The sequence below is a fragment of the Carassius auratus genome, linkage group LG36F, assembly GCF_003368295.1.
Source record: "Carassius auratus strain Wakin linkage group LG36F, ASM336829v1, whole genome shotgun sequence".
In the NCBI taxonomy this organism is placed as follows: Eukaryota; Metazoa; Chordata; class Actinopteri; order Cypriniformes; family Cyprinidae; genus Carassius; species Carassius auratus.
The window spans coordinates 822,892-848,895 of record NC_039295.1 but is presented as its reverse complement, the minus strand read 5'-3'; the positions used below and the strand labels follow the sequence as shown (position 1 = coordinate 848,895).

The 26,004-nt window shown below is 36.8% G+C and overlaps 1 protein-coding gene across 11 annotated transcripts in view; it reads left to right on the top strand.

The window, feature by feature from the left end:
* Window positions 1-26,004, top strand: part of atp2b2 (ATPase plasma membrane Ca2+ transporting 2) — a 132,134-nt gene that overhangs the window by 70,600 nt on the left and 35,530 nt on the right. For 7 of the 11 annotated variants that reach the window (XM_026240754.1, XM_026240756.1, XM_026240753.1 and 4 more), the window contains exons 3-8: window positions 13,317-13,514; window positions 18,874-19,131; window positions 21,614-21,739; window positions 22,467-22,592; window positions 24,047-24,079; window positions 24,686-24,778. In XM_026240754.1, coding sequence (XP_026096539.1) covers window positions 13,317-13,514; window positions 18,874-19,131; window positions 21,614-21,739; window positions 22,467-22,592; window positions 24,047-24,079; window positions 24,686-24,778 — 834 coding nt within the window. The remainder of the gene's footprint in view (window positions 1-13,316; window positions 13,515-18,873; window positions 19,132-21,613; window positions 21,740-22,466; window positions 22,593-24,046; window positions 24,080-24,685; window positions 24,779-26,004) is intronic. The other 4 variants (XM_026240760.1, XM_026240763.1, XM_026240757.1 and 1 more) reach the window with 3 other exon arrangements.

Sequence of the window (26,004 nt, the reverse complement as noted above, 5' to 3'; positions counted from 1 at the left end):
GAGATGTAGATGAGTGCGTTCTGGAGTGTTTTCAGGGTGAGCACATTGACACATGCAAAAATAAATAAAAAATCTGATTTTCACTTATATAACCCTTCTTAGACATATATAATTATTTCTTATTTTCCAGGAAAAAGTATCTAAACCTTTTTCAAACAAAAAACATTTTGTGAAGAGCAAAAGACATGTATTCTAATATATTATATATAATTTATTCTCTTTGAACAGGTCTTAGTATTTAACACAATTAAATGTAGCTCAGTTTTAGGACTTTTGGATATTTCAGTAGAAAACAGAACAGATACAGATGACACTGGTGCAGAAAGTGAGTCACCTTGCTGTGATTGTGCTTGTTACATCTTTTTCTCAGTGTAATAGTCCAATATCAGACTCGTGATCTTTACTGTACAACATCAAGTGTGCTGTAAATATCAATTCATTTAATTAGTAATCATTTTTCAACCAAAAATGTAACTTTTAGGTTACTCTTTTTTATGTCAACATCAAATTTAATGCAATTTACTTTCTAATTGAAGCAATAATTTCGAACTGAACATGAATAGAAAATCATTTTGGCTTTATACATTGTGATGACCTTATAAAACTATATTATATGACTGGAAATCATATTTATGAGATTGCTGCTCACAGTCTCTTCCTCTCATTTGGTTCTTAACCAACAGTAGTTACCTTAAAGATAGATTTTTTACCTGATTTAAACCACAAAAAATTGTTTTGTTGGAATAAATAATTGGATTTGCATTCAGTGATGCTAATTAATATTTTTTGATTTGAATAAAAACAGTTCATTTAGATTTGCCGGACACTGTTAGTTGTTCAGTGCAGCTGATGTGCAAACAAGCGCAGTTATTCCAGACACTATTCTAGACTGTTTCCCACCAGTTTAATCTCCTTTTTCACTTGAGGAAACATTATGAAACTAAAATGGGTCAGTGCTGCTTGGTGTTGATTTATGCACATTTCATATACAGTATGTCAAGGAATGGCTTTCTCTCGCAGTATCCTCAAAAACTACACTAATTCAGATGTATATGCAATATTCAGTTGTTTAATGTCAAATGTAAGGAACATAAACTGGAAAAGAAAAATCCATTATGTTTCCAGCGTGTAATGCAGTGGCTTCACTATAGATATGAATTTATAATATTAAAATAACATTCCAGTCTAAAGTAATATATTAAAATACATTTATTTCATATTAAATTCAGTTCAAATCTATTAACATATTTACTGACATATCATATAACAATAATATAACTTTATTTGGAGTACTACTGTACATGCACAATACACAATATCTTAATATTAATCCTAAAATGTCACTGTTTTATTTAATGTCACTATTGAAGAGGATTGTACAATCTCTGATTGATATTGGTATTTAATTGCAAGATATTTAAAGTGTACCCTTAAACAGAGGCACAACTGGACTTCAGCAGTACTTCCACACAGTTAAAGTGCATTAATCACAAAATGAATTGTTCCAGTTTAGCAGACTTTATTAACAGTTTAGCACACTACAAGTATTTTTTATTAAGTACATAAATATGTACATGTGTTTGTAGCATACTTAGCATGAAATAGATTTAGTATGTTTATTTGTGTGCAGGGAAAGTTTTGGAAAGTGCTTTCCTATAGAGTTTGGGGGATCCTGTGCATGTTAATGAGAAGCTTTGTGTTGGAGATTCATCTGAGCCCGGCATCAGAAACCTGACACTGACATCCCAGCTGAGAGACAGAGAGAGAGGATGGTCACCACACACACAAACACACACACACACACACACACACACACACACACACACACACACACACACACACACACACACACACACACACACAGGAAGCATGTGAGCGTGGGTTTTTAAGATCCCTATGCCTGTTCTTCAGCATATAAAGAGCAGACATCTCCTTACATCCACAGGCCTCCGGTCTGAACAGGAAAAGCCCCTGTCAAAAACACCACTGCACAGCACAATGTCTAATTAAGTTGCCCTCAAACAGTAAGCATCCATGTTAACCACGGCATCATGACAGATGTTGGAGATTCATAACCAAGTCCCACGCTGAAATCTCTCCGTCCACCTCCACAGGCGAGCTAAATTTATGTACTTCTGTAAATCAGCGTGTCAGCTCAAAGCCTTCTTGCGTGTAAGTCACCTTGATACCACAAAAGCAACATCCAATAGGGACAGAGGCATAACGCTAGTGCGTATGGAATATCACTGCGCGTGAATCACCTATTCTATAACCTAAATGAAATACTGCAAGAAAAAAAAGAAACATTAATCGAAAACAGAAAGGTACTGGCAGTTTACCGGACATTATTCTTTCAGTTGCTGTAATGTAACAGTATTCTGAGCGTGTAGCCAGAAGGTGTAAAAGCAAACACTCAACAGACATGTTCAGCCAGTGATGAGGGGTATTTGAGTCCCAAATCAATTAAAACAGAAAAGACTGCTCGGCTGAGAAACAATATTGGTCATGCTTGATAAAGCCCAGTCATCAGTTCATGCACATTTAAAGAGTGTTGAGCCAGAACATTCATTTAGCAAGTAACTATTAGTTGTTTAGGAGAGAGCTGCAGTGGGTGATGCTTGAAGCCTGAAGGCCAGGATATATTTCTGTTTAGAGCATTTTAAGAAAGATCCTGGACCTGGCGGGAAAATAACCAACACACACCCACTGAAGTCCACACAGTTGTATTGTGTTGCCAGAGTAGTTGTTCTTTAAGGCTACTTGTCTAGTCTATTGTTTTATTAGTAAGTTGTCACAGAATGTGACTCAGCGGTAAACTATAGGCTATTACTCACCTCCAACAGTTCAGCAAAATGCCATACAAACTAGTTCTGGACAAAACACTGCAAGCAAACAACTAGTGCATCTCTGAACCCCCAGGATATAACAAGTGTGTGTGTGTGTGTGTGTGTGATGTGTTATGCTAGAGTCGAAGTAGAAGTATTTATTTATCAGCACATGTGAGTGGGACTATAAAACAATGACCAGTGATGGCCAGTTCGTTTCTTCTCAGTTTGTGGCCAGTCAGTGAACTTCTTCTGTACACAAGCACAGTTCTTAGAATGGGACACTAGAGGAACACTTCATTTGAAGATGCCCTTGTTACACACATTACATGTACTTACTATTATAAGAACAATTATTTATGCATGATTACATGCAAGCCCAATCCTAACCATATACTGTAGTATGTACATGTAGGTAATTAATATTACTCCGTACTTAAATGTATAATTACACTGTGAGAAGAACACTAAAATAAAGCATAACTGACTACTAATCTACTGAATTGATGTCAGAATCAGTTTTGTCACTAAGGACATGGGAATCCAGTGTGGGATGCAGCTCTGTACATTATTCTGTACAGCTTCATGTATTCATTTGGGATACACTTTTCTGTACAGCGGAGCACCTACAAGCTTCCTTTTGATTGACATACAGTGATTGTATTGGCTGAGCTCTGACGAGCGCAGTGACGCACAGATGGGCATCAGTGCAGGTGTTCTGGTGTATTATCATCTGCATGTGCTGCAGTGCCCAGTCAATACCCACAGTGCTTTATGTGTAGGGTTTCCATGGTGATCTATTTTTATCCACAGTGGAAAAGCTAGGCATTCAAATATGCAATAGTGTAGGTCCTCTCGCTCCCTCTCTCTTTTAAAAGGGTAATTTTTGAATATCATATCAAGTGCATAAGCATATGCAAATATCTCCAGTGAAAAAGGATTCCAGCGCAGTTTGAGCTGCTGCAGTATAAATAGCAGAGAGAAGATCCAGCGAACGTTCACACAAAGTGCAGAAATCAATCTTTCCTCATTTTAAAGCACAATTATTCCCTGCTCTCCCTCTATATTTGTCCCAAATATACGGCGCTGCACGACGAGTGTGTATGTGTCCTGGTTTTACACCCTAATTAAAATGATATTCAGTGGTCTCATGAGTCCCCAGAGCACGTCGATTCACACTTGTTCAGTGAGTAATGGGGTCAGCTTCACTCCTTCATCCTTCACTCCCTCGTTCGCTCTTTATCTTAATGCTGATTCCCTTTAAGTATACAGTGTGCTTTAAAATGCACCTTCTTTAGGTTTAGAGGCAATGAAATGGTCGTAGGTCATTGTCAAACTCTGCCAGCATTCATTCGCCTGTTGTTTCGGATACAAGCATACAGTAAATATAGAAGTGAGAAGTAGGACTTGTGCGCTTCTTTCCCGTCTAATGCACTGAAGTCAGATGTGCTTTTAGTAAACTTCTCCCCCTCCCTTGTGAAAACAAGTACACTTTACTTTAAAATAGAGTACTTATTACAATATACTCGAGCGAACTGAACCTACTGTTTTCAGACACTTAATCGACAGTTAAATTGACAAGTAAATGCAATTAGTTGACCCACTTTAATTGGATTTAAAAGAAATGATATATGTAACTTCATAATTACTTCTGTTGTCTAAAAAGCACTAAAAAATGTCTATCTTTAAGTACACTTTTGTGTCATTTTAATTTTTACAGTATATTTACTTGTGAGTAAGGTTTTTTCATATACTTTTAAGATTTGAGACCATTATGAATGCTAAGTTAAGTAAAAAAAAAAAACTGTTAAATTTTATTAAGTAAAATAAATATTTCCATAAAGATGCACTTCTCTCTAAAGGCACGTTTAATGAAGAGGTGGCGAGTCAGGATCGTCAACTTTATCCTTGGTACACAGACACAAAAAAACACTGTTTATTAGTAAATAATTCAAATATCTCCTTCCTGTTTCCATTTATGGTAATTACTTTTGCCGATGTTTTCCGGCAAGCTTAAGCCTATTGCGTGCATTTGAACACAGAACTATTCAGCTGCACTGCGGGACAATAAACACCGTCGAGCTTCTCTACACCGTCACAGCCGCACGCTCTTGTGTTGTTTCCAAGCACGGCAATTTTTCATCACTAATTGATGTATGCCAAAAATGTGAAAAGGAGAATCCTAAAAAAGGCCTGAGGCCCACAGCCCGCATCTGAACTATGACGTGAAAAATTGGCCTGAAGCCTGGCCCAAGGGGGGGAAAAGGTTGGGATGAAATGCAGGACTCTAGACCAGCCTAAAGGTCTAGTATATATACTGAGTATATACTGAGTCTTATATTGTCTATCAGCTATGACTATTTTAGTCTTTCGAAGGACAAAATGGGTGGAAAAACAGACATAAACGACATAAAATGCAGGCCAGGAGCGAGGCTCTGTGCGATTGCACACTTGGCACAGCCCTTGAAAGTCGAGTCAAAGTCGACTAATCGCTGATGACATCATTGATAAACTAATATGTCTGGAGATGTGACAGACCCCTTGTGCACAGCTATGGCATATGACACAGCGCTGCCCACATGGTTATTGCTCCTATAACAGCTCATTTTTATCAGTTCTTTTGCCTTTGAGTCGTTTTATTCATGCTCTTTAATGCTCGTTCAAAATCATATGTAGATAAAGTAGCACGGTAAAGATTACATTTATATTAATGCATTAGTGAGAGCGATTGAGTGTGTGAATTAATTCTACAAGGCAACGTCTCTCTAGTAGTAGTGACAATGTGGGATTTAGTTATTAAGAAATATATGCTTGAACTTTTCAGTTTCTAAGCTATTTTATTGAGAAATGACAGAACAGTACATTTCCGCACTGAATGATTCTGCGCGCGTGTGATCTGCGAGATTAACAGCGATTAATTCACCTGTACAATAAGCTGTTTAGAATATGCATTCTCCTGTTCAATTTTGAGCATCCAGTAATATAATCACACGTCTTGTGGAGCTTTCGGTGTATACATTTGTTTGTCCTTTTAACTGTTTGGAAACGGTTGCGTCAATGTGAAAGTCCTTCAAATATTTCTTATCCTGTTGCGCCCTCTATAGGACAAACAACTAGTCGTTTAAATCTTAAAGCCTCATGGCAGAGCATTAAAGTCGCCTAGTCGATAGTCTGTGCAACCCCTAACATATATGTATATATATATATATATATATATATATATATATATATATATATATATTGTGGTTTTTTTTATTTCAAGGAAAGCTATAGTGTCATAAACAATGACCACGACTGACAGAGACAGACTCATGTGCTCTTTTCTGTTCCCAGGCTTCCTCAGAGTCTAATAATAGCAGGTGTTGAAGTGCACGAGGCACCTTTATGAATCCGTATTTGTGTCGCACAAGCAGTGATTTATTTTCTTTTGACTGTGGTTTTATCACCGCAGCATGTTTGAGCCGTTTGCTGACACCTGCTAATGACTGTTTATGACTCGCAGTCTAAACCGCACGAAACACTAACATATTTATATCTCCCCATGCTGTCTTCCTGTTCCCTTTAATAAAGCTTTAATGGCCTGATCACGTGATGACAGGCGTGCTCTGACCCCGGCTTCGCTGACGTACATGTATGCGGTCGGCGATCACAGGAGCTGGGCTAGTGTTCACGGCGGGTGGGACGGATGCTCCAGAGATCCACACACACACACACACTCAATTAAGATGGAATGTGTAATGAGTTTATTTTAAGCTCACTGTGCTATTTGCAACCTGTGTGTTGTTTCCCAGCGGCCGCCTTCTCCTCCTCGTGTCACACGCTGCTTCCTTCTCCTGCTGTCTCTCGGTTGCTCTGGGCTGCTCTGCGTTCGTGTTCCCATGGAAGCAGCCACCATCTTATTTCTTGCTACTTTAGCTCGGTGTTGACTTTGATGAAAATGCTGGTGTCAGCTGAAGGATGTTTTTCCTCTGACCACAGGAGTGGCTGGCTTCACCGCCTCAAAGTTATGCAGAACATCTCAAGGTCAAATATACATGAAGAAATTTCAATTTGTACAAACCCTATTCCAAAAAAGGTTTTCCGACCTTGACCCTTACGCACAGAGATTGTTCCAGATTCTCTCAATCTTGGATGATACTATGCACTGTAGATGATGATAACTTCAAAATCTTTGCAATTTTACTCTGAGAAACTCCTTTCTGATATCGCTCCACTATTTTTCGCCGCAGCATTGGGGGAATTGGTGATCCTCTGCCCATCTTGACTTCTGAGAGACACTTCCACTCTGAGAGACTCTTTTTATACCCAATCATGTTGCCAATTGACCTAATGAGTTACAAATTGGTCCTATGTTCCTTATAGGTACATTTAACTTTTCCGGCCTCTTATTGCTACCTGTCCCAACTTTTTTGGAATGTGTAGCTCTCATGAAATCTAAAATAAGGCAATATTTGGCCTGATAATTCAAAGTGTCTCACTTCCAGCATTTGATATGTCATCTATATTCTGTTGTGAATAAAATATAAGTTTATGAGATTTGTAAAATATTCCATTCCTTTTTTACTCACAATTTGTACAGTGTCCCAACTTTATTGGAAACAAGGTGGTTTGTATTTTTTTTTTTTTTTTTTTTAATATTTTTTGCGGGTGTCACATTCTCACATTCAAAAAGAGCTAGGTGGGATTCAGAGGTCTGAAGATGTGTTTATTGACAATTATCTTCTTTTAGTGTGACACAGTGTCTTAAAAACACAGCATTTGTAGTGTTTGTGTTGTATTTTTATTTCAGCATGGATGCATTAAATTGACCGAAAGTCCTATTAAAGACATTTAAAATATAAAATAAAAATATAATTCAAATAAATGCTGTTCTTTTAAACTTTATATGTGACCCTGGAGCACAAAAGCAGTCATAAGTAGTACATACAGTATATTTTTTCGCAATAGCTATCAATACATTGTATGGTTTAAAATGACCCATGTTTCTTTTATACCAAAACTTATTAGGAAAATAAATAAATATCATGTTCTTTGCAGATATTTTGTACATTTCCTAGCGTAAATATTTATTAACCAAATTTTTAATTCGTTAGTAATAATTCACTGCTTAGAATTTCATTTGGACAACTTTAAATGTGTATTTCTCAATATTTAGTTTTTTTTATTTTTTTTATTTTTTTTGCAACCTCAGATTCCAGATTTTCAAATAGTTCTATCTCTGTCAAATATTGTCTTATTCTAACAATCCATACATCTGTGGAACTTACCCATATGACTGGTTTTGTGCTCCAGGATCACATATTCTTTAAAGAATCCTCGTGAAAATGCATGACTGTTTCTTTGAAAATACTGAACATTGATAATAATCAGAAATGTTTCTTGATCACTCAAGCTTTCTGAATATTTCATGACTGGATTGTCTACTGGATCATACAAGGTTTTTGAGTTTTCCCAGCTCATAGCCTCCCTGTTTTCCATGGAAGCATATGGGTAGCAATATTCAATTTGGGATGTAATATGCAAAATGACAATGCAATATGTAAAATGACAATGGATTTCTGTATTGACATTTACATTTTCCAATACATTTGTGCAACGTTTGGTGCAAAATGAAAATGAAAATTCAATTACATAATTTTCATTTACCATTTCATACACCAGTTTTAATTTGTAAATTGAATTCTGGTGGAGCGATTTGACCAATAAGATGAAAGGAGCGCTTCAGTGCCGCCCACAAGTGCGAATGAAATATTGAAGCCATAAAACGAAATGATCAAAACGTACATGGACCAAATGTCTTGTCCATGTTCTCTCAACTTGAATCCTCTAATTGAGATTTGAGTCTCTTGACCTTCTGCAAGCTCCGCCTTGTTCACGCAGTGATTGACAGGGTGGGAGGGGGCGGAGACGTGATCGGCTCGGAATGCATTTTCAATGTGCACTTTGAATTTTGCTACATTCATTGCGGGACATTAAATGAAAATGCAATCGTAAGTGTCTTGACTGTGAGTGTTAATGCATTTAAGAAAAATAGCATTTAAATGATCATTTTGCCACAGTTTTTGCTTGAACATGTTATACATATCTAATCATTTCTGTAATACATTTTCATTTTAATTTTGCAACATTGACTAATTTTTTGTTGTAATGTATTGTCTGTGCTGGATGTGATGTGTTGTGTTGTGTTGTGTAATGTGGTCGGGATTGTGTAAAATGTTAATGTTAATGTTTATAAGGTATTTGTTGCATGATTGTGTAGTTTACACTACGTAGTTTGTGTTTGTAGCAACTGGGGTTGCAAATTAGCCTATTGGCTAGAAACACATTTACACATTTTGTTATGGCTTTGTCTATGATAATTATGTATGTAACAATGTGCGCTGCATTGTCCCTGATAAATAAACTAATAAATAAATAAAAAACTTATAAAGCGTTCAAATTAGTATTCATTTTACATATTAAAACTGGTGTATTAAATGGCAAATGAAAATTATGTAATTGAATTTTCATTTTCATTTTGCACCAAACGTTGCACAAATATATTGGGGAAAATGTAAGTGTCAATACAGAAATGCATTGTCATTTTGCATATTACATCCCAAATTGAATATTGCTACCCATATGCTTCCATAGTTTTCTCACCAAATGGCATTACTTTTTTATTCTTGTAAGTTACATTTTTATCAAAGTTATGTATGTCATTGTTATATCATAGTGCATACTAGTTGACCCTTTTCTGCTAGATTCCTCTGTGGGTACAGCATCTGATCTCAAACACGTTATGAAGGAAGTGGAGCTGTTCAATTCCCCATTGTTTCCCATTTCTAGTATCCCTAGTTTTCTTAATGTTTTTGAAATAAATCCGATCATCTTCTGATTATCAACGCTGCATTAATTGGATTCAATTATTTATTTATTTTATCTTTGTTTTTAGATTTAAATAACTGTTTCTATGTGAATATATTGTAAAATGTAACTTATTTAAAATGTTGCTTAATTTTTAGCCTCGTTACATTACTGCACTTCATATTCTAAAATGCTAAATTAAAAATTTCTTATTATTATCAATGTTAACAACTATTGATAATAATCAGACAAAACAAATTATTACATGGCCACGATTTAATAAAATGAAGGAACAAATTGTTAATTTATGGCCACAGTATATTATATTATTTTATTTTGTATTATTTATATATTTTTTTACAAATAAAACAGATATGCTGCTTAATATTTTTGTGAAAACAGTATAACAAAAATGTCTTTAAAAATGTCTTTTGGCTGGAATACACTACATGCATCCAGCTTCAGAATCTGATTTCATCCAGTCGGAGGAGATTGAACGTTGTGTCTTCTAGCAACAAGGCGCACATTTCTGCCTGCTATGATTGGAACGATTTTAAAGTCTGGTAGTGTGTGATCCTCAGTCATTTATTGTATGACGCCTAATGTTTAAAAATCTGTTCAGATTTTAAAAGGCAAGTAGTGCCTTAAGAACTGCGTCTTGTTAGAGGTAGAAGAACGTAAAGCAGTCTAATTATACTGAACATGCTTCAGATCAGTTGACTAGTTGTCGAGGCAGCTCCCTGACTAGTGTGCGTCTCTGAGTGTTAATGCAGAAGGGCTTTATGTAAGCGTGTAGATCAGCCTGGGCTGTGAGTCAGCAGGATAATTGGAGACTGTGGGTGACATGAGGGCCCGATCTTACACAGAGAGATGGATTGCTCATTTTACATTCGTGGGCACTGGATGTAAAGCCTTTTTCTGCCGCAGTGAAGAGAGACGTTACATCTCTGAACTGATGCTGGGGACTGAGACGCTCATGGAGCTGGAGAATAGTGCCCTCCATTAGCAATCGCACACATCTCAATGGCAGCTGATCGGCTGGAGCTTCACGCGGCTGGCCTTGGTCTGAATAAAACAATGAACTAAAAAAGGAGGGAAAATACGAACTAAAATAAATGAACATACTAACTAAATAAATATATAGAAATACAGTCATTTCCAGAATATATTTATTTACATTTTAATAAATGTTAATATAAAGAAAATGTATTTAAAAAAAAAAAAATGTGTGATTATTTTATGTGCAATTAACAACATGATTATCAATTTGACCAATATAAAAGGCACTTTACATTTAAGACATTTCGACTTCTTGAGCCAATCGCATAAATCATATAAACATACTATATTATTATATATCATAATATATTTAGTCTGTCTGCTGCTCTACACTTTGAACTGTGTATAAAATAACAACATTTTAGCAATATATGTAAAGATTAACCGCAAGCAGGTTGAAAATTGCTACAAATATGTGATGATTCAAATCGGTTTGTGGTGCTAAACATATTATGATTCAGTTAGGGGTAACGTAGACTAACCGTGTTCCGTACAAAACGATGTTCCGTACAGGTGACGTTTTAGCGCCGATTGCAGAATAAATAATTACAGTTTGTACATAAACTATATATCTGTGTCATCCTTATGTTCTCTCTTTCACTCCCGATTTAAACAGAACCCCATCCGCTGTTTGTTTCAGTTATATTTGAGTAAGTTTGCTCGTTGCGCCCACCGCGCTTGAAAATGGACAGTGGGGAAGATTTACTTCAAAACTTCAGCTTGGGAGGAAGACAACTAGAGCAGCGAAAATGTACATTTCTATTCCACTTATGTTTCCCACAGTACTACAGCCTTTATTAAATTAATATTATGTTATCACAAATTGTTAAATATATTACTTTTTGTTGAATAAACGCTTTGAAATGGGAAGGTTTAAGCATCGATTGCGGGCGATAACACTTAGTGCCCCCCTCACCTGAGACTGGCAGCAGAGATCTCTTACTTTATGAAGTTTTCACATTGGTTAACCTTTTTTTTTTTTATTATTAATCAGTGCAAATTATTTGCCCTTCTCGTCTTCTGCATCTTCAGAAAGATATGGAAATGATGTTCTCTAACCTTTCACATGGTTCATGCTTAACTCACATGTCATATTTAATATCACAACACAATCATGCCTAACTTGCATGCGCCCTTTATTAAAGCAGCAATTAACTTGTATTTTAATCAAATAAAAAGGTAATAATCTTTGATATATATTGGAATTATGTTTTCTTGCAGTTAAAATAAATAAACAGCTCACTTTTGATCAGTTAAACGTCCATTTTCGCCGATAAAGTCAAGGTATGAGCGCTGTACGGAACATCATTATAAGCCTGTACGGAACACCGTTAACCCCTATCATCTTCCGTACAGTGGCGGAGGTGGTACTTTTCCCAAGTTTTCTCAAAAACTATTGGTCCTAAAGACATCATTCAAAGTGTAGACTATATAATAGGTATTCCCCAGGAGAATGAGCACACAAGCATGCTTGTATGTCTTTCTACAACGGAGGAATGGTCACTGGCGTGCAGTGAATAGCGAAAAGTGTACGGAACATGGTTAGTCTACGTTAGTTTATGTGAATGTGTGTCTGAGGGGAACTTACTGTCTTTAGAAAAGTTTAGATGGTATTTTGTCTTTTCATCTTGCTTCTGTATAACGCACATTAAAGTTCATAAGTGCAGTACTGCTTTGTTTACAGCAGTAACCAAGGAAACGCTTTAAGCTCCACCTGCTGGCCGAGAGTGAATCTGCGTCTCGTTCAGCTCGTCTGCTGTTTCTGTGTCATACTGATATTTTTATGTATAGTTTCACAAAACTGAAGTCAGACTGTTTTTGCTTCAAATTTAGAAATTTTAACAATTTAGATTAAAAACTGCTCATGCTGCATGAATGTAGCATCTTTGTTTGGATCATGGTTAAAATGCAGTGGTTGCCTCTCATTTTAAATGGAAAAAATGGAAAACCTTTTTTTTAGTATGAAGAGATTTCTCATTTCTTGTTATTTATTTGATTAATGGGTTTGTTTTAAAAATTCAATTTAGTTTTGTTATTTACATGTACATTATATTTGCATTTTGTTATTTAGCAGACGCTTTTAACCAAACGAGGACAATAGAAGAAATCAAAACCAACAAAAGAGCAATGATATGCAAGTGCTAATATTAGTTTATTGTTATAGTGTTATATTTCAATTTCACAAAGAAACATGCCGTAATAAAATGACACATTTAGTTTATAATTGGTCATAAACCTCATTTAGAAATATATTGTGAATTGAATCAAAATCATGAATTGAATCGAATCGTGAGTTGAGCGAATAAAGGTGTTCCTTGTGAGAATTTGATTATGCATCACTCAAACAACCATCGGAAGAGAAAACCGCATCTGATGGCTGTAGTTACAGTGTTCACCTGCAGGGCTCAAATCTGACTGAGCCACGGGTCAAATACCCGGTTGCCATGGCTACAAGTGACCTTTTGACCTGCTTCACACTGAGAGCCACAGATGGGCTGATGTGAAGATCTGGGACACGATCGCTTGTGTTGCTGGTGTTGTGTTTTCTGCCGACTTGTAACCTTTGTCTTTGCTGTTTCCCCACAGGTTTGGATGGAGTTGCCACAGATCTAGATAAAAGAAGAGAAGTCTTCGGGCAAAATCTTATACCTCCAAAGAAGCCAAAAACTTTTTTACAGTTAGTGTGGGAAGCGTTACAAGATGTGACCCTCATTATCCTGGAGATTGCAGCGCTGATCTCTCTGGGACTGTCCTTTTATCAGCCGCCTGGAGAGGGCAGCGAGTGTGAGTATCTGTGAAGTCCACCGTTCTGTATCTGCGCTTCTTCTTCATTTATAAATGTTACCAAGACCACACACCGGCCACACAATCCAATTATGGCTTTATTTGTGGACAGAATATGTCACTTTAATGCTGAGGTTAGTTCACATAAACCAGTAGTTTAACAGCTGTTTTTGTAGTGTAGGTTGACACACAGCCACTTATTATATTGTGTTATATCGCACACATACCAATCCAGTGGTTTGCACCTGAACACTGCACAAGCTTTACTCAGGTCTGACTTCACCGACCGAGCCATTTTTACAATGACTTCTAACCCACGGATGTCAAGGTGGTTTTTAATGGATGTCACTTTTCCCAAACATTCCCTCTGGGCACACAATCTGGTGCTCATGGCATCTTATTCTGGCCAAGTACCTAGAAAAGAGTCTGACTGACGTGTAAAGCAATCGAACACAGTTTAGTTTAGTTTCGACATGCTGCTGTGTTTAGGGACAGAGTGACCTGAAATACACACTGCCACAATAGCAGAGCAACTATTAACCACAAGCACAATTAATCACACACAGTTTTATCCTTTTCAACACTACAACTTCTTTTTTTTGTGGTTTTGATGAAATGTGTAATCACTATAAATGATTTTACTTGCAGTGACTTTTTAAAGACATTTTTAAGTGTCCGAATACAAAACAAATGGTAATCAAAAAGTGGTAGCATCTGAATGAACTGAATCCATCACCTAAATGCTTTGATTTATACTAACGAAACCCATTTTATATATTTAATCGGGTACAATCAGCTCTTTGAGCTAACAGTTGTAAGTTAGCACTTTTTACAGTATAATATCTTAGGTCACTGTGAGTTTTTAATATGTAAGTTATATGTGATGTGCAAAGCTGTTTTCTTTACTGGACGTCAGATGAAGCACACAATGTCTCGTCAGTGACTGTGCATTCAGAGTGAGGGAATCCAGTGAATCAAGGCTTTCCAGACCTCTAGGGTTAATGAAGTGTGCTGGAAGAATAACCTTTAGGTGAAGGCCATGCATCAAGCCACCGGGCCATAAATGTGCAATGAACACAAACGCATTAAAGCAGCATAAAGAAGCTCCCAGAATGCTGAGCAAGTATTATCAATCACGATAATGCTCAAGGATTCAGTTACTCCAGGAATGGAAATGATCTTTTATTCCAGTGCAGTCTAGATGTGAGCAAAGAATAGCTCGTGAGATCCTGAAACTCCTGCAACACACACTCTTCATTACCATAGAGCAATGCTGCAACGCATGCTACTAACAGAGCCAAACTAACTACTAGCTGATATTATGATCAGATTATATGATTAACGTAAATCTGACATAATATCATCAAACCTATAAGAATAGTTTATCCAAAAATGCAAAGTTGCTGAAAATGTGCTCACCATCAGGCCATGCGAGATGAGTTTGTTTCTTCATCAGATTTGGAGAAAAGTGTCATTGCATCACTGCCTCTGCAGTGAATGGGTGCCGTCAGAAAGAGAGCTGATAAAAACATCACAATAATCCACAGCACTCCAGTCCATCAGTGAACATCTGGAGAAGACACAAGATGAACCACATCCAACATTCAGGCGTTTCTAACTAAAATAGGAGTCCATAATCCATTATAACAATTCCATTCTGACGGCACCCATCCGTTGCTGAGCAAGTGATGGAATGACACATTTCTCCTAATATGATGAATAAATCCTTTTTCTGTTTTGGGAACTATTCCTTTAATTTAATAATATGCATATGGGCACTGAACTAATGAAGCTAAAAAACACTGACTCTAAACCACAGCCATAAGTCGAGAGGAAAGGAACACACCGAAAACAGCAAATACAGAAGCTAACTGAAGAATACTTTACATTACTGTGACAATGGCTCAGCTGATTTCAATGTGAAGCAGCTTTTACAGTAAGGACCTAGTATCACAAGGAAATAGTCTAATAATCGAAGAGAATAATCGAACATGCTCTGAAACGATCCGTCCTTTCATATATACCACAGTGCTGCGATGGACAACTCATTCTAGTCAATGGGTTTGTTTGGACAGATCATTTAATTGAAGTTTGCGTTTTAGGTTTTCTTTATTTATAAGAACACTAAATGAAATGATTTTGCTGGTTTGGACTACTTCATGAACCAGGAAAGTTCTGCTTAAAGGACAAAATAAATTAAAGCATTTTATATGTTTATAATGCAATTATCCCCTACATTCTGTAGCTTAAGTACTTTCTAAGTCGATTGTAGCTTCCATCATGGTTCATCATAAGCATTAATATGCACCGTTAATATGCATAGTACATCTGCAGTGGACTTTAATGATCACTAGGAGTGCGGTGGTAGAGAAGAGAGTCTGCAGATGAAGCGTCCGCACAAACATGAGCTCCCCACACTGCCATGGACTCTGAGATCTGTGACTCTTCTTCTGCTTTTAATGGAGAAAAGCGCTGCCTGTGTCTCTTAAGGAAGATGAATTGCACCGCTGCTCCATGTGTCCAGACATCGGTGTCGTTCAGATTGAATGCATGAAGATAAGCACAGGCACCGTACAGATTCGATACAGGCAAAATCTCACTTTCCAGCCGAAGAGCTGGCAGCAGTACATTACACCTCAAGAAGAATCTGTAGCTTAAAATACATCATGCGAACGTCATTTATTCACATAACCCTCAGGTTGGTGCAGTTTTTCATGCAGCTCATACATATACAAATAAATAAATAATAATGATCATCATTGTGCTGAACCTATCAAATGATATTACACCGGGAATCCAGAAACAGGTCAGAAACATGCATTTGTCTAACTAACTGACAGGATTCAGATCAGATAAGCGATAACTGCGTGTGTGGTTTGGTGAAGTCTCAGGAGCGTGTGCAGCTTGCCGAGTCACGAGCTGTTATCTAACGCAGCTCAGCACCGCGGACAGCTCCACACTCCTGCACACACTGAAGATACACACATCAGGAGATTCCTTACTGCAGCCCAAAAACAGACGTCTGCAATATTCATCAGAGGGAGGGGACAGATTTAAAGGGATAGCTCACCTCATGAACTGCACCCAATCATTTAAACTTTGATTTTCTTCTCCCAATTCCAGATTTGTGGATTTAAAGTGACATCATTTTATTAGAAGTTCTGTGACTTTAAACTTTTCACTTTGATCTTCTCTAGTTCATTTGAAATTGTATGATGTAAAGAAATAAATACTAAATAAATTTTAAAAGTACAAACATTTCACTCAGTTAATACGAGCTCATAAAAATAATAAATAAGAGGCATAAAAGGAAAATCTACAAAGCTTTTATTTATTTATTTGTATTTTTATTTTATTTTTATTAAGTTTGGCTTGTCACAGGACATTTCAATATTTACACATCAGTCTTTTATTTTTCATTCATTCATTACATGTATTTGTTTATCTATATGAACAACTGTATTACTTTATTTATTGCAGTATTTATTTATATTTTGTCATTCCTAGCACTTAAGTAGAACTAAAACTACAAGCTACTAACAGAAATGACCTAATTTACAAAGAAGTTAGTTAGGAGAGGAATGTATCTTTAAAAATAAATAAATAAATAATAATAATTCAATGACACACTTGAAACACAGAAACAACAACAACAAAAATCCTAATTAGAAAGTATTTAAATAAATAAATAGTTTTTACAAAAACCACAGTATCCATCAAACATGTCTCTGATACATATCTCAAATTTTGTTTGACATATTTATAATTTACTGATTCAAAATTAATTTATAGAGTTTGCATTTTAGATATTCTTTATGTATAGCAGGTGATTTCGTGAAATGCTTCTGATGTTTTGGATCCGTTCATGCACCAGGAAAGGTCTACTTAAATCATGTTTTATATTACTGTGTTCATAATGACATTGTTCCCTTAAAGAAGCTTAATGCAGTTAATTAAGGGTAGCTTGATTGCTTTCTAAGTAACTTGTAGCTTTCCTCACATGGTTTTGTCATAAACATTAGTATGCAAATTTCAGATTAAAATGCAACTTTTAATGATCACTAACAGTGCGGCGGTAGAGAGGATCACAGATGTGCTGAGACCAGTCTGTGGACACCAAGATTGTTTTTACAGTTTTACAGTATTCCTTAAATCAGTCCAGTGTAGGGACGTTTTTAATGGAAGGAGGAGGAGAACGCTATCATTTAGAGCCAGCAGAAGAAATACTTTCTCCGTGATTGATTTGAGTTCACAGCAGAGTTGCTGAAGAATAAGAGAGCCAGCCAAACAAAAGTGCACAATGTCAGAAGTCTTCCTCAATCAGACGGTATTTTGTGTGTCCTGACAGTGGTCTAATGCTCTCCAGCGGTCAGGGTGTTCCTGTGCTTGCAGTGAATGTGTCACAGCTGGAGCAGGACAGACTCCCAGCGGAGTCACCTCTCACTACATCACTCCAGCAGCAAATCATTAGACATGACCTCAATGTGTGTCTGAATGTGATCTCCTCATCAGTGGGTGCTTTATAGTTATTTAGCCCTGAATATGTTACCCAGTTCAGATATGGGAATTGTCAGAATCTGTGTCAGTGTTTATCTAACATCATTCTAGTGTTATATAGTACACACTCAATGCATACGCAGTAATCACTGTTATTTTGAATCATTGCATTTGTGCAATATTCTGCACGAAGTGCCATATTTAATCACACTCATGTGATTCACTTCATGTGAAAATGCTTTGGGGAATATGAAAAAGTGGCCTTTACATTTCAGTTTAATGAAAATAAATAGATTCATCATTTATCAGGAATATTATTAACAATCATATTTACTTCCTGTGCCCTCATAAACCACATGGTTTAAGCAAAACAATTATTTTTATAATTTATGTGTGTGTTTTTATGTGTCTATCTCTGTTTGTGATCAGAAATGGCTCCTTTAGCTTTCCATCTTAAAGATATGCAGAGACATGACAATGAGAAGTGATGATTTCTGTGAATAGTGTACAAATTAGAGCCTGAAGCTCTTTAAAAGATTTAATATTTTAGTATTCAAACAAAAGTGTTGAGAACAAACATTATTATATATAAAAAAAACTATAACAGCATGGGTAAAAGCGTAGCAAGTGTTCAATTCACCTCCACCTCTTTCAGATAAAACTGAATGCGTGTTTGGTGCCACTTGCTGGATATTTCACTTTAAAAATGTTTCAAGGTGCACATTATAACAATACGTCTGGTATGGAGATTGTAAATTTACTTTGCTGATTTTCATAGACTACCAGAATCGTATCCCTGTCGTCTGCCGGCTGTCTGTAATGGGTAATGAAATGTTTAAATGTGGCCTTCCTCTTCCTGCAGCCTGTGGGACGGCGAATGCGGGAGCGGAGGATGAAGGGGAAGCGGAGGCTGGTTGGATCGAGGGGGCAGCTATCTTACTCTCAGTGGTCTGTGTTGTTCTGGTCACTGCCTTCAACGACTGGAGCAAGGAGAAACAGTTCAGGGGTTTACAGAGCCGCATCGAACAGGAACAGAAATTCCAGGTGGTGCGAGGAGGGCAGGTCATCCAACTCCCTGTGGCAGATATTTTGGTTGGCGATATTGCACAAATCAAGTATGGTATGTGTCCTTTTGTGTGTGTGTGTGTGTGTGTGTGTTTAGAATTGTATGGCACAGGCTTATAGGTCCTACATGCAGTCCACTAGTAGTCACATGACACTACATGGCACAAGCTGATTGGCCTGAACTGATTCTGTACTGATTCTGTACTGTACTGATGCCAGTGAGATTGCTAGCTCAACATTTATCTACTTTAGTTTAGCATTTGATGTATGGCCCTGTTTACACTGCACAAACATGAAATGAGCCAACAGAAAACAATACCAAGGGCAAGGTGTTGTCCTCTAGTGATCAGATCACCAAAATGCTTCTTAATACCAGGTGTAAAGTAGGGCCTGTAGCAGACCATCCGAGTTCCTCCAAAAGCCTCCAGCTCCACCTGTTTGTTAGATTTGCTGCATGGTTTATGTTCACCTGTTCCTGCAGCGGGGCATGAACTACAGTAACAACCACCGACAGTAACAGTGTCATATCTCGTTAACATGTTAAAACTATCCCAAGTACTGTCATGAATGAAGTAGTTAATGTATATAGTACACTAAAAATGGGCGATTCTTCTATGTTTCTGTCTTCTGGAAAAATAATGATAAAAAAATTGGTGTTTTATTTTATTTGTTTAATAGTACTGAGCTCAATCATTTAAAAATTGTCAATCAGCTTTTATGAGTGCATATTTATTGAGAGACTACAGTCGTTTATTTATACTACAATTCATGTCACACTACAAAACCATTTAAATTATTCATTGAATACATAAAGGTGATGAAAAATGGTTAAAAACATTTTAAGAAATACTTATCAGTTGCGGTATCTACAACATACACATTAATCCATGGATATGTCTAAGTCTGTAATATGCATTAACATAGATGAAATGTAGTTTTAAGAAGTACATTTTTCAGGATTCATAATTGAAGGTAGTTGAAATGTAATTTAAGTCCACTAATTAAATGGCACGTTATCAAGAGAGCTTTTACACATGACTGGACATCATTGCTGTGCAATGAAGCAAGCCTGATCTGTGTCATTAATTACAGTTTGATTATGAGAGCTGGTCAAGCTGATCAACACTTTCTACTCTGGTAATTTTATCAAACTAAAGGACTGTGCTGGTTCTGCAATGTTGGAGAGGTTCCGGTTGTTATTTCGGATTTCCTGAACAAGTGGGAGGCAGATAATGTATCTGTTGACAGTGACGGAGCGATCCTGTGGGTGAGAGCGTTTGGCAGGCTGGAAGAGGGCTTCCATCTTCTTGACTAGTGCAGTGATGGTTAGCAGTCCCAGGCTTACTGTTATTTTTGAAAATGTGTGGGAGTTAATATGTTGCTTTGCAAAGATGTAAAATGAAATCAAAATTATATGTGAACGAAATAACATTCTCTTGATATATAAAACAATAGAAGGGCCAAATACTGAACCCTGGGGAACACCTACAATATAGTGTTGCCTTATTGAGAATTATCAACATACTGCAGGCCTTGTGATTTTCATATTGACTCAGTTAGGGCTGTAGAGCCAGAAATATTGGAGAGAGATTCTGTTGTGAAATGCTTGACAAGTGCCATCTTAGAGGATCAACTTTGGAATTCTTTGGAGACAGCAATATTGATCCAGACTTGTTGTCTGGAGAAACTGAAGGGATTATTGGAAGGAACACAATGGCACTATGAAGAGCTTTGGAGATTAGATTCTGAAATATGCTCCAACCCTGAGTGGCTGCCTGTGTTCAGAAACAGTTTTGTCCCTGTTTTGTCCTTGACCATTACATTAGATTAGACCATTAGAACAAGTTCAGCTAAAGAAAGACTCAGGTGTTCTTGCTTAAGATCACTTTTTTCACAAGGTCACAAGGTCATGCACATGGTCACATTTACCCCTATTAAAAGATCATTCTAACCCTAACAGCAGTAGAGAAAATACATTTGGAGTTTGGAAATAATTTCTCAATATATAAAGTTCTTCACTTTGCCAATAGGCCTATAATTTGGAAATTTAAAGACGTTGAATAAAAATTAAGATCATTTAAAGACATTATTGCGACACCACTGACCATATACACAGTAGCTCTAAAAACAATATATTGTTAGCTTTATCATTGATATCATCATTAGTCTGTGACTAATTTACCTTTGGATTCAGTCTGTCAATTTTTAAATGTTTCCTCTATGTGTGTGTTGTACATCTTTGGCTGTTGTGTCCCATATTGCTGTTTTTTTCAGCACCTCACACCTTGAGTTCTGTACTTTTAAGATGCTGTTATGTTTGATTCTGTTGTGCTCTTCTATCCGGTGTGGACGTCTCCTCATACATTTTGTTCTGCTGCATTTATTAACTGTGATTTTGTGAGGAGTGCATTAGTTATGGATCAGAGTGTATGTTTAAATGCATTGTTTTGCATTTAATTGTTCTAAATTGACATATTAAATTGACAGCCCCAGGCCTTTTGAATATTCATGAATTAATGCTGAATTTCTATGTCCAGGTGACCTGCTTCCAGCTGATGGGATCTTGATACAAGGCAATGATCTGAAGATTGATGAGAGTTCTCTGACAGGGGAATCTGACCATGTGCGCAAAGCTGCAGATAAAGACCCCATGCTTCTCTCTGGTGAATGCCAACTACTGCTGTATTCGTTTGAATCTCGTAAACTTCTACACATAATACACATTGAAGGTCTACATATACTATAGTGAATTAAATATCAGTTCAACAGATTATGTCAGCATGAAGACGTTCTGATCGATTTAATTGGTTTAATACAAGTCAATATATATATAATGACACACCAAAATATGGGGCCAGTTTTACTAACAGCTTGCACCAGTGAAAAATTGGCTTTTGTAGTTTAAATAGTACTGTCAGGATAAACTAAAGAAGCGCAGTGAAGAATTAGCTCTGAAAAGGCGTGGACAAAGTTATTTTTGTGCCTGACATTTTTGAATATGCATTTGTAGGAGTATACATTTCAAACGCAAAATATATGGGAGGAGAATATTCAAATTAATCACACTATGCAGTTAACTAACATTTGCGCTCATCAAATTAATGGCATTTGCACCAGTGCCAACTGCACCATTTATTGTTATGCAGTTTTTTTTAAAAGAACACTTTTAATGTACTTTGATTCTATAACTTTTATCAAAAAGGACAATAGTAGTTCTCTGTGTCTGCTTCTTGGTAAGTCAAGTATGTAACTGGGATGGATGTTGACAGACAGCAGTCTGTGGTGTTCGTGTATGACGTCACACACTGTGTCATTTGTGCTGAGGTCAGAGTGGCCTGCTATTATTTACAGTTCCCCCGTGACTTACTGCTTGGTTAACTGAATCTCCAGGCACCCATGTGATGGAGGGCTCGGGTCGAATGCTGGTCACGGCTGTCGGAGTGAACTCTCAGACTGGGATCATCTTCACTTTGCTCGGTGCTGGAGGAGAGGAGGAAGAGAAAAAAGAGAAGAAAGGTGCGTAACTAAAGCTCAGCTTGGCAAAACCTCAACAGAGCTGCGTTACTAGGACACTTCTGTACATGTATTTCCTGCCAGCTAATAAGCTGCTATTATTATTATTATTATATTTAGGCTTACATTTTATTTACATCGGTTTGGATTACTCCGTTTTTACATACAGTATATAACATATAAACTAATATGATGTACAGTATGTTTGCCAATCATATGTGAATTATATAAGGTAGGGCTGCCCTCGACTAAAACAATTTCTGGTCGACTAGAAGTCATTCATTTGAAGCATTAGTTGACTAATCGCTCATTTATTAATAAACCATTTCAATCATAATAATGGCCATTTAAATGTGTACATAGCCTAATAAGCGCTCAAGTGCATGCATTAAGCTTGCAGCAGCACACCGGCAGAAGTAATGATCCTGAATATTCCAGGGAAAAACAGTAAGGAGGCTGCATTAACAGTTTAATAATTCACTGATAAACTAGTGCTTTCTTTGTTCTCGGTTTTTGCGCTGAAGTTCACAGAGATGGCATAAAATGCATCCTTGTTTGCTTTCATTATTTTACAAAAGCACAACGTTTTGTTATTGTGAGTGCACACAAATAAACCTAGAGTCTTTACAGATTCGAAATATATATTACTCTGTATATTTGGATCTGTATGCTTTTATTTAAATATAATAATAAAATCATATATATATTTTTTTTAATTCACATTTATTAGTTGACATAAATGTGTTCATTGTAAAAACAACATTTATTCATTTAGCAAGTAACATGGTAATATGGCTAGCTGTGGGACAAGCAATATTCAGTTAGTTTAAATGTATAAGATTGAAACTAATTGTATTTATTGTTTGTAAATATGTCTGGTTATTGCATAGTAATATCACAGATTCAGTTTATTAGTAAGTTACTAAATTTATGTATGACTGACAAATGCATCTTAAGTTTATTAGTATGCTAATCTTATAACAGTGTTATTCTAAAAAAATACATTTTATATACATAATTGATAAAACTGTCTCTGTTTTGTCTGAACATTTAGTGAAAAGTAAATGTATTTACTGTTGCTTATCGATTTTTTTTTTTTAAAGAATTAAACTAAGGTGCATAGCTCATCCCACAGGTTTGATACCTCAGATTGAGGAGTGTGTGCCGTTTTCGATTGGACTTAAGAAAACACTAGTAGCGTCCTGCTAAACAATCAAGTGGCGATGAGTATTGCGCAGCAGAGACAAGTTTCATTGGAAAAAAACAACAACAAAAACACGCAGCTCATTTTGTCCCAATCAGAGACTGCTTTGGGGTAGAATGTGTACTGTTGTTTTCCCAGTGGTTGCTTCAGACTGACACATGAAATGTGTTGTTTCTGGTTGGGTAGCATGTGTTGCCCGCACCGTTTGTCAGCATAAGGCCTTATGTGTGTGTTATTCTGCAAACTGCCACAGGTCAGGCTCTGGAGGATGGCCATCAGCTGGCAGGTAGAGTATGAATCTCTGTACCCAGGGATATCTGCAGTAATGCTCATTTATTACCCCACTAAACCTGCTCTGCCCTTCCGAGCCCCGCTTTAGTAACCGCGATCTTTCACTTAAAAAGATGCTCTTTTTAAGTATTTACAGAAATGCATTTCATCCATGATGATGATCAGTCAGTTGTGATGTAACCCGTCTTATTCCCTGGAGAGCGGATAGATTGATTGCGGTTTTGTAGCCTGGTAGTCTGATACCCTACAGCTTGTAGAGTGTTGTGATTGAAGCACTTGGATTTGATTTGGAAGCATGTGTTTATTTGGTTGTTTTATTTTTGAATCACCCGTTGAATCATTTACTTAATTGGTAGTGAACGTAGCAATTGGAATTTTCTCTCAAATGACGGGTATCTACCAGCTATTTGTGCCATTGATCATTGTGTTGTTTTGTGCCTTGACTTTGTTTTGTCTACCATATTATGTGTAACCTGTCTTATGTTGCAGTGTTTTTTCCATCGATGTCAATCTTTTAAAGTCGAACAGCAGTATATTGAGAGATACTAATCGTGGTAACGACGCTCTTAACCATGCTACTTTTGTTCATTATTACGGCTAGACTGCTCCCATCCCTCCTCACACCCCATCGCAACTATAGCTACCGATGGTGCGGCAAGTGCAAATGCCTCTGGTAATACCAGCCTAGTCAATGGTAGGTTGAGCAGCTCTCTGCTGTCCGTCCCTCACTGGCTCCGCCTCTCCTCCTCCTCCTCCTCCAGTTGTCTTGATCTTCCTCTCAATGCATGTCACCTCTAATCGTTCACTCCTTTTCTGTTCTCCCTCTTCTATTTTTATTCCTTATGTTATTTTTATAGGCCGTTTGACTGTTAACAGAATAGCCGAGAGACTGAAGCATTTACTCAAATAAGTACTGCACCTCAACTCATATTAAATTTGAGTTTTAAAAAGAAGATCTTGACTTATTGTGTAGTGATTTTAATCTGCACCATTTATAAAACAAGTGTGGATTGTAATATGGTTTGATGTGAAATATAATTCGAATTGCGAGTTTTAATTGTATGTCGTTTTTGTAATTGTAGCATGCATATACTACTGTTGAAAAGTCGGTATGTTTTATCTTATACTTTAATTCTGCAAGGATCCATTAATTAAATTGGATTTTTACAAAAATTTTTACAAAGATTTTTACACTGTTACAAAATATTTCAATTTCAAATAAATGAACGTTCAATGAATCGAAACTGATGATAGACAGATAGCTAGACAGATTGTGTGTTTGGTTGCTCTTGTTCTTGTTCTTGTGCTGAGGTGGCTCTTCTCTCTGCTCCTGTGGGGTTGCATGGCTCTTTCTCCTGCATGTCCACTAGACTTGTGCTGTTCCTCTAGTCCTCATCGTGTTGAGTGTTTCTCCTCCATCTCTCCTCCATGGAATATCTGAACGATTACTACATAGTTCTTCAGCTTTGATAAAACATAGTGACAAACCTACAAATGACTACCAAGTGTTTCAAATGTGGTGTAGATTCTACAGATATTAGATATTCCATGGCATTCCTGTCAAAAGACCAACATTAAAATACTTGTGTTTGAACAAACACATACTTCATACTTTAATATCAAATACACATATTCAAGAAAGCAATGATTTGTAACATAACATTTACACCTTGACAGAGTAAATGAACTCAGCTGATATTTTATGTCACTGGTCAGTTTGATTGGACCAAACCCATAATGCACCTCAGAGCTTCATTATGAAACAACTCTGTGTTATGTTTGTGACTCACGATGATGTTGATAAATTACTCATTCTCTGTCTTCCTTTTTCATTTGATTTCACTGTAATGTCCATGTGATGAATGTTTTATCGTCTGCTTTCTGTTATTTTTGTCCTGTGTCTGTGGATGCCTTCATCTT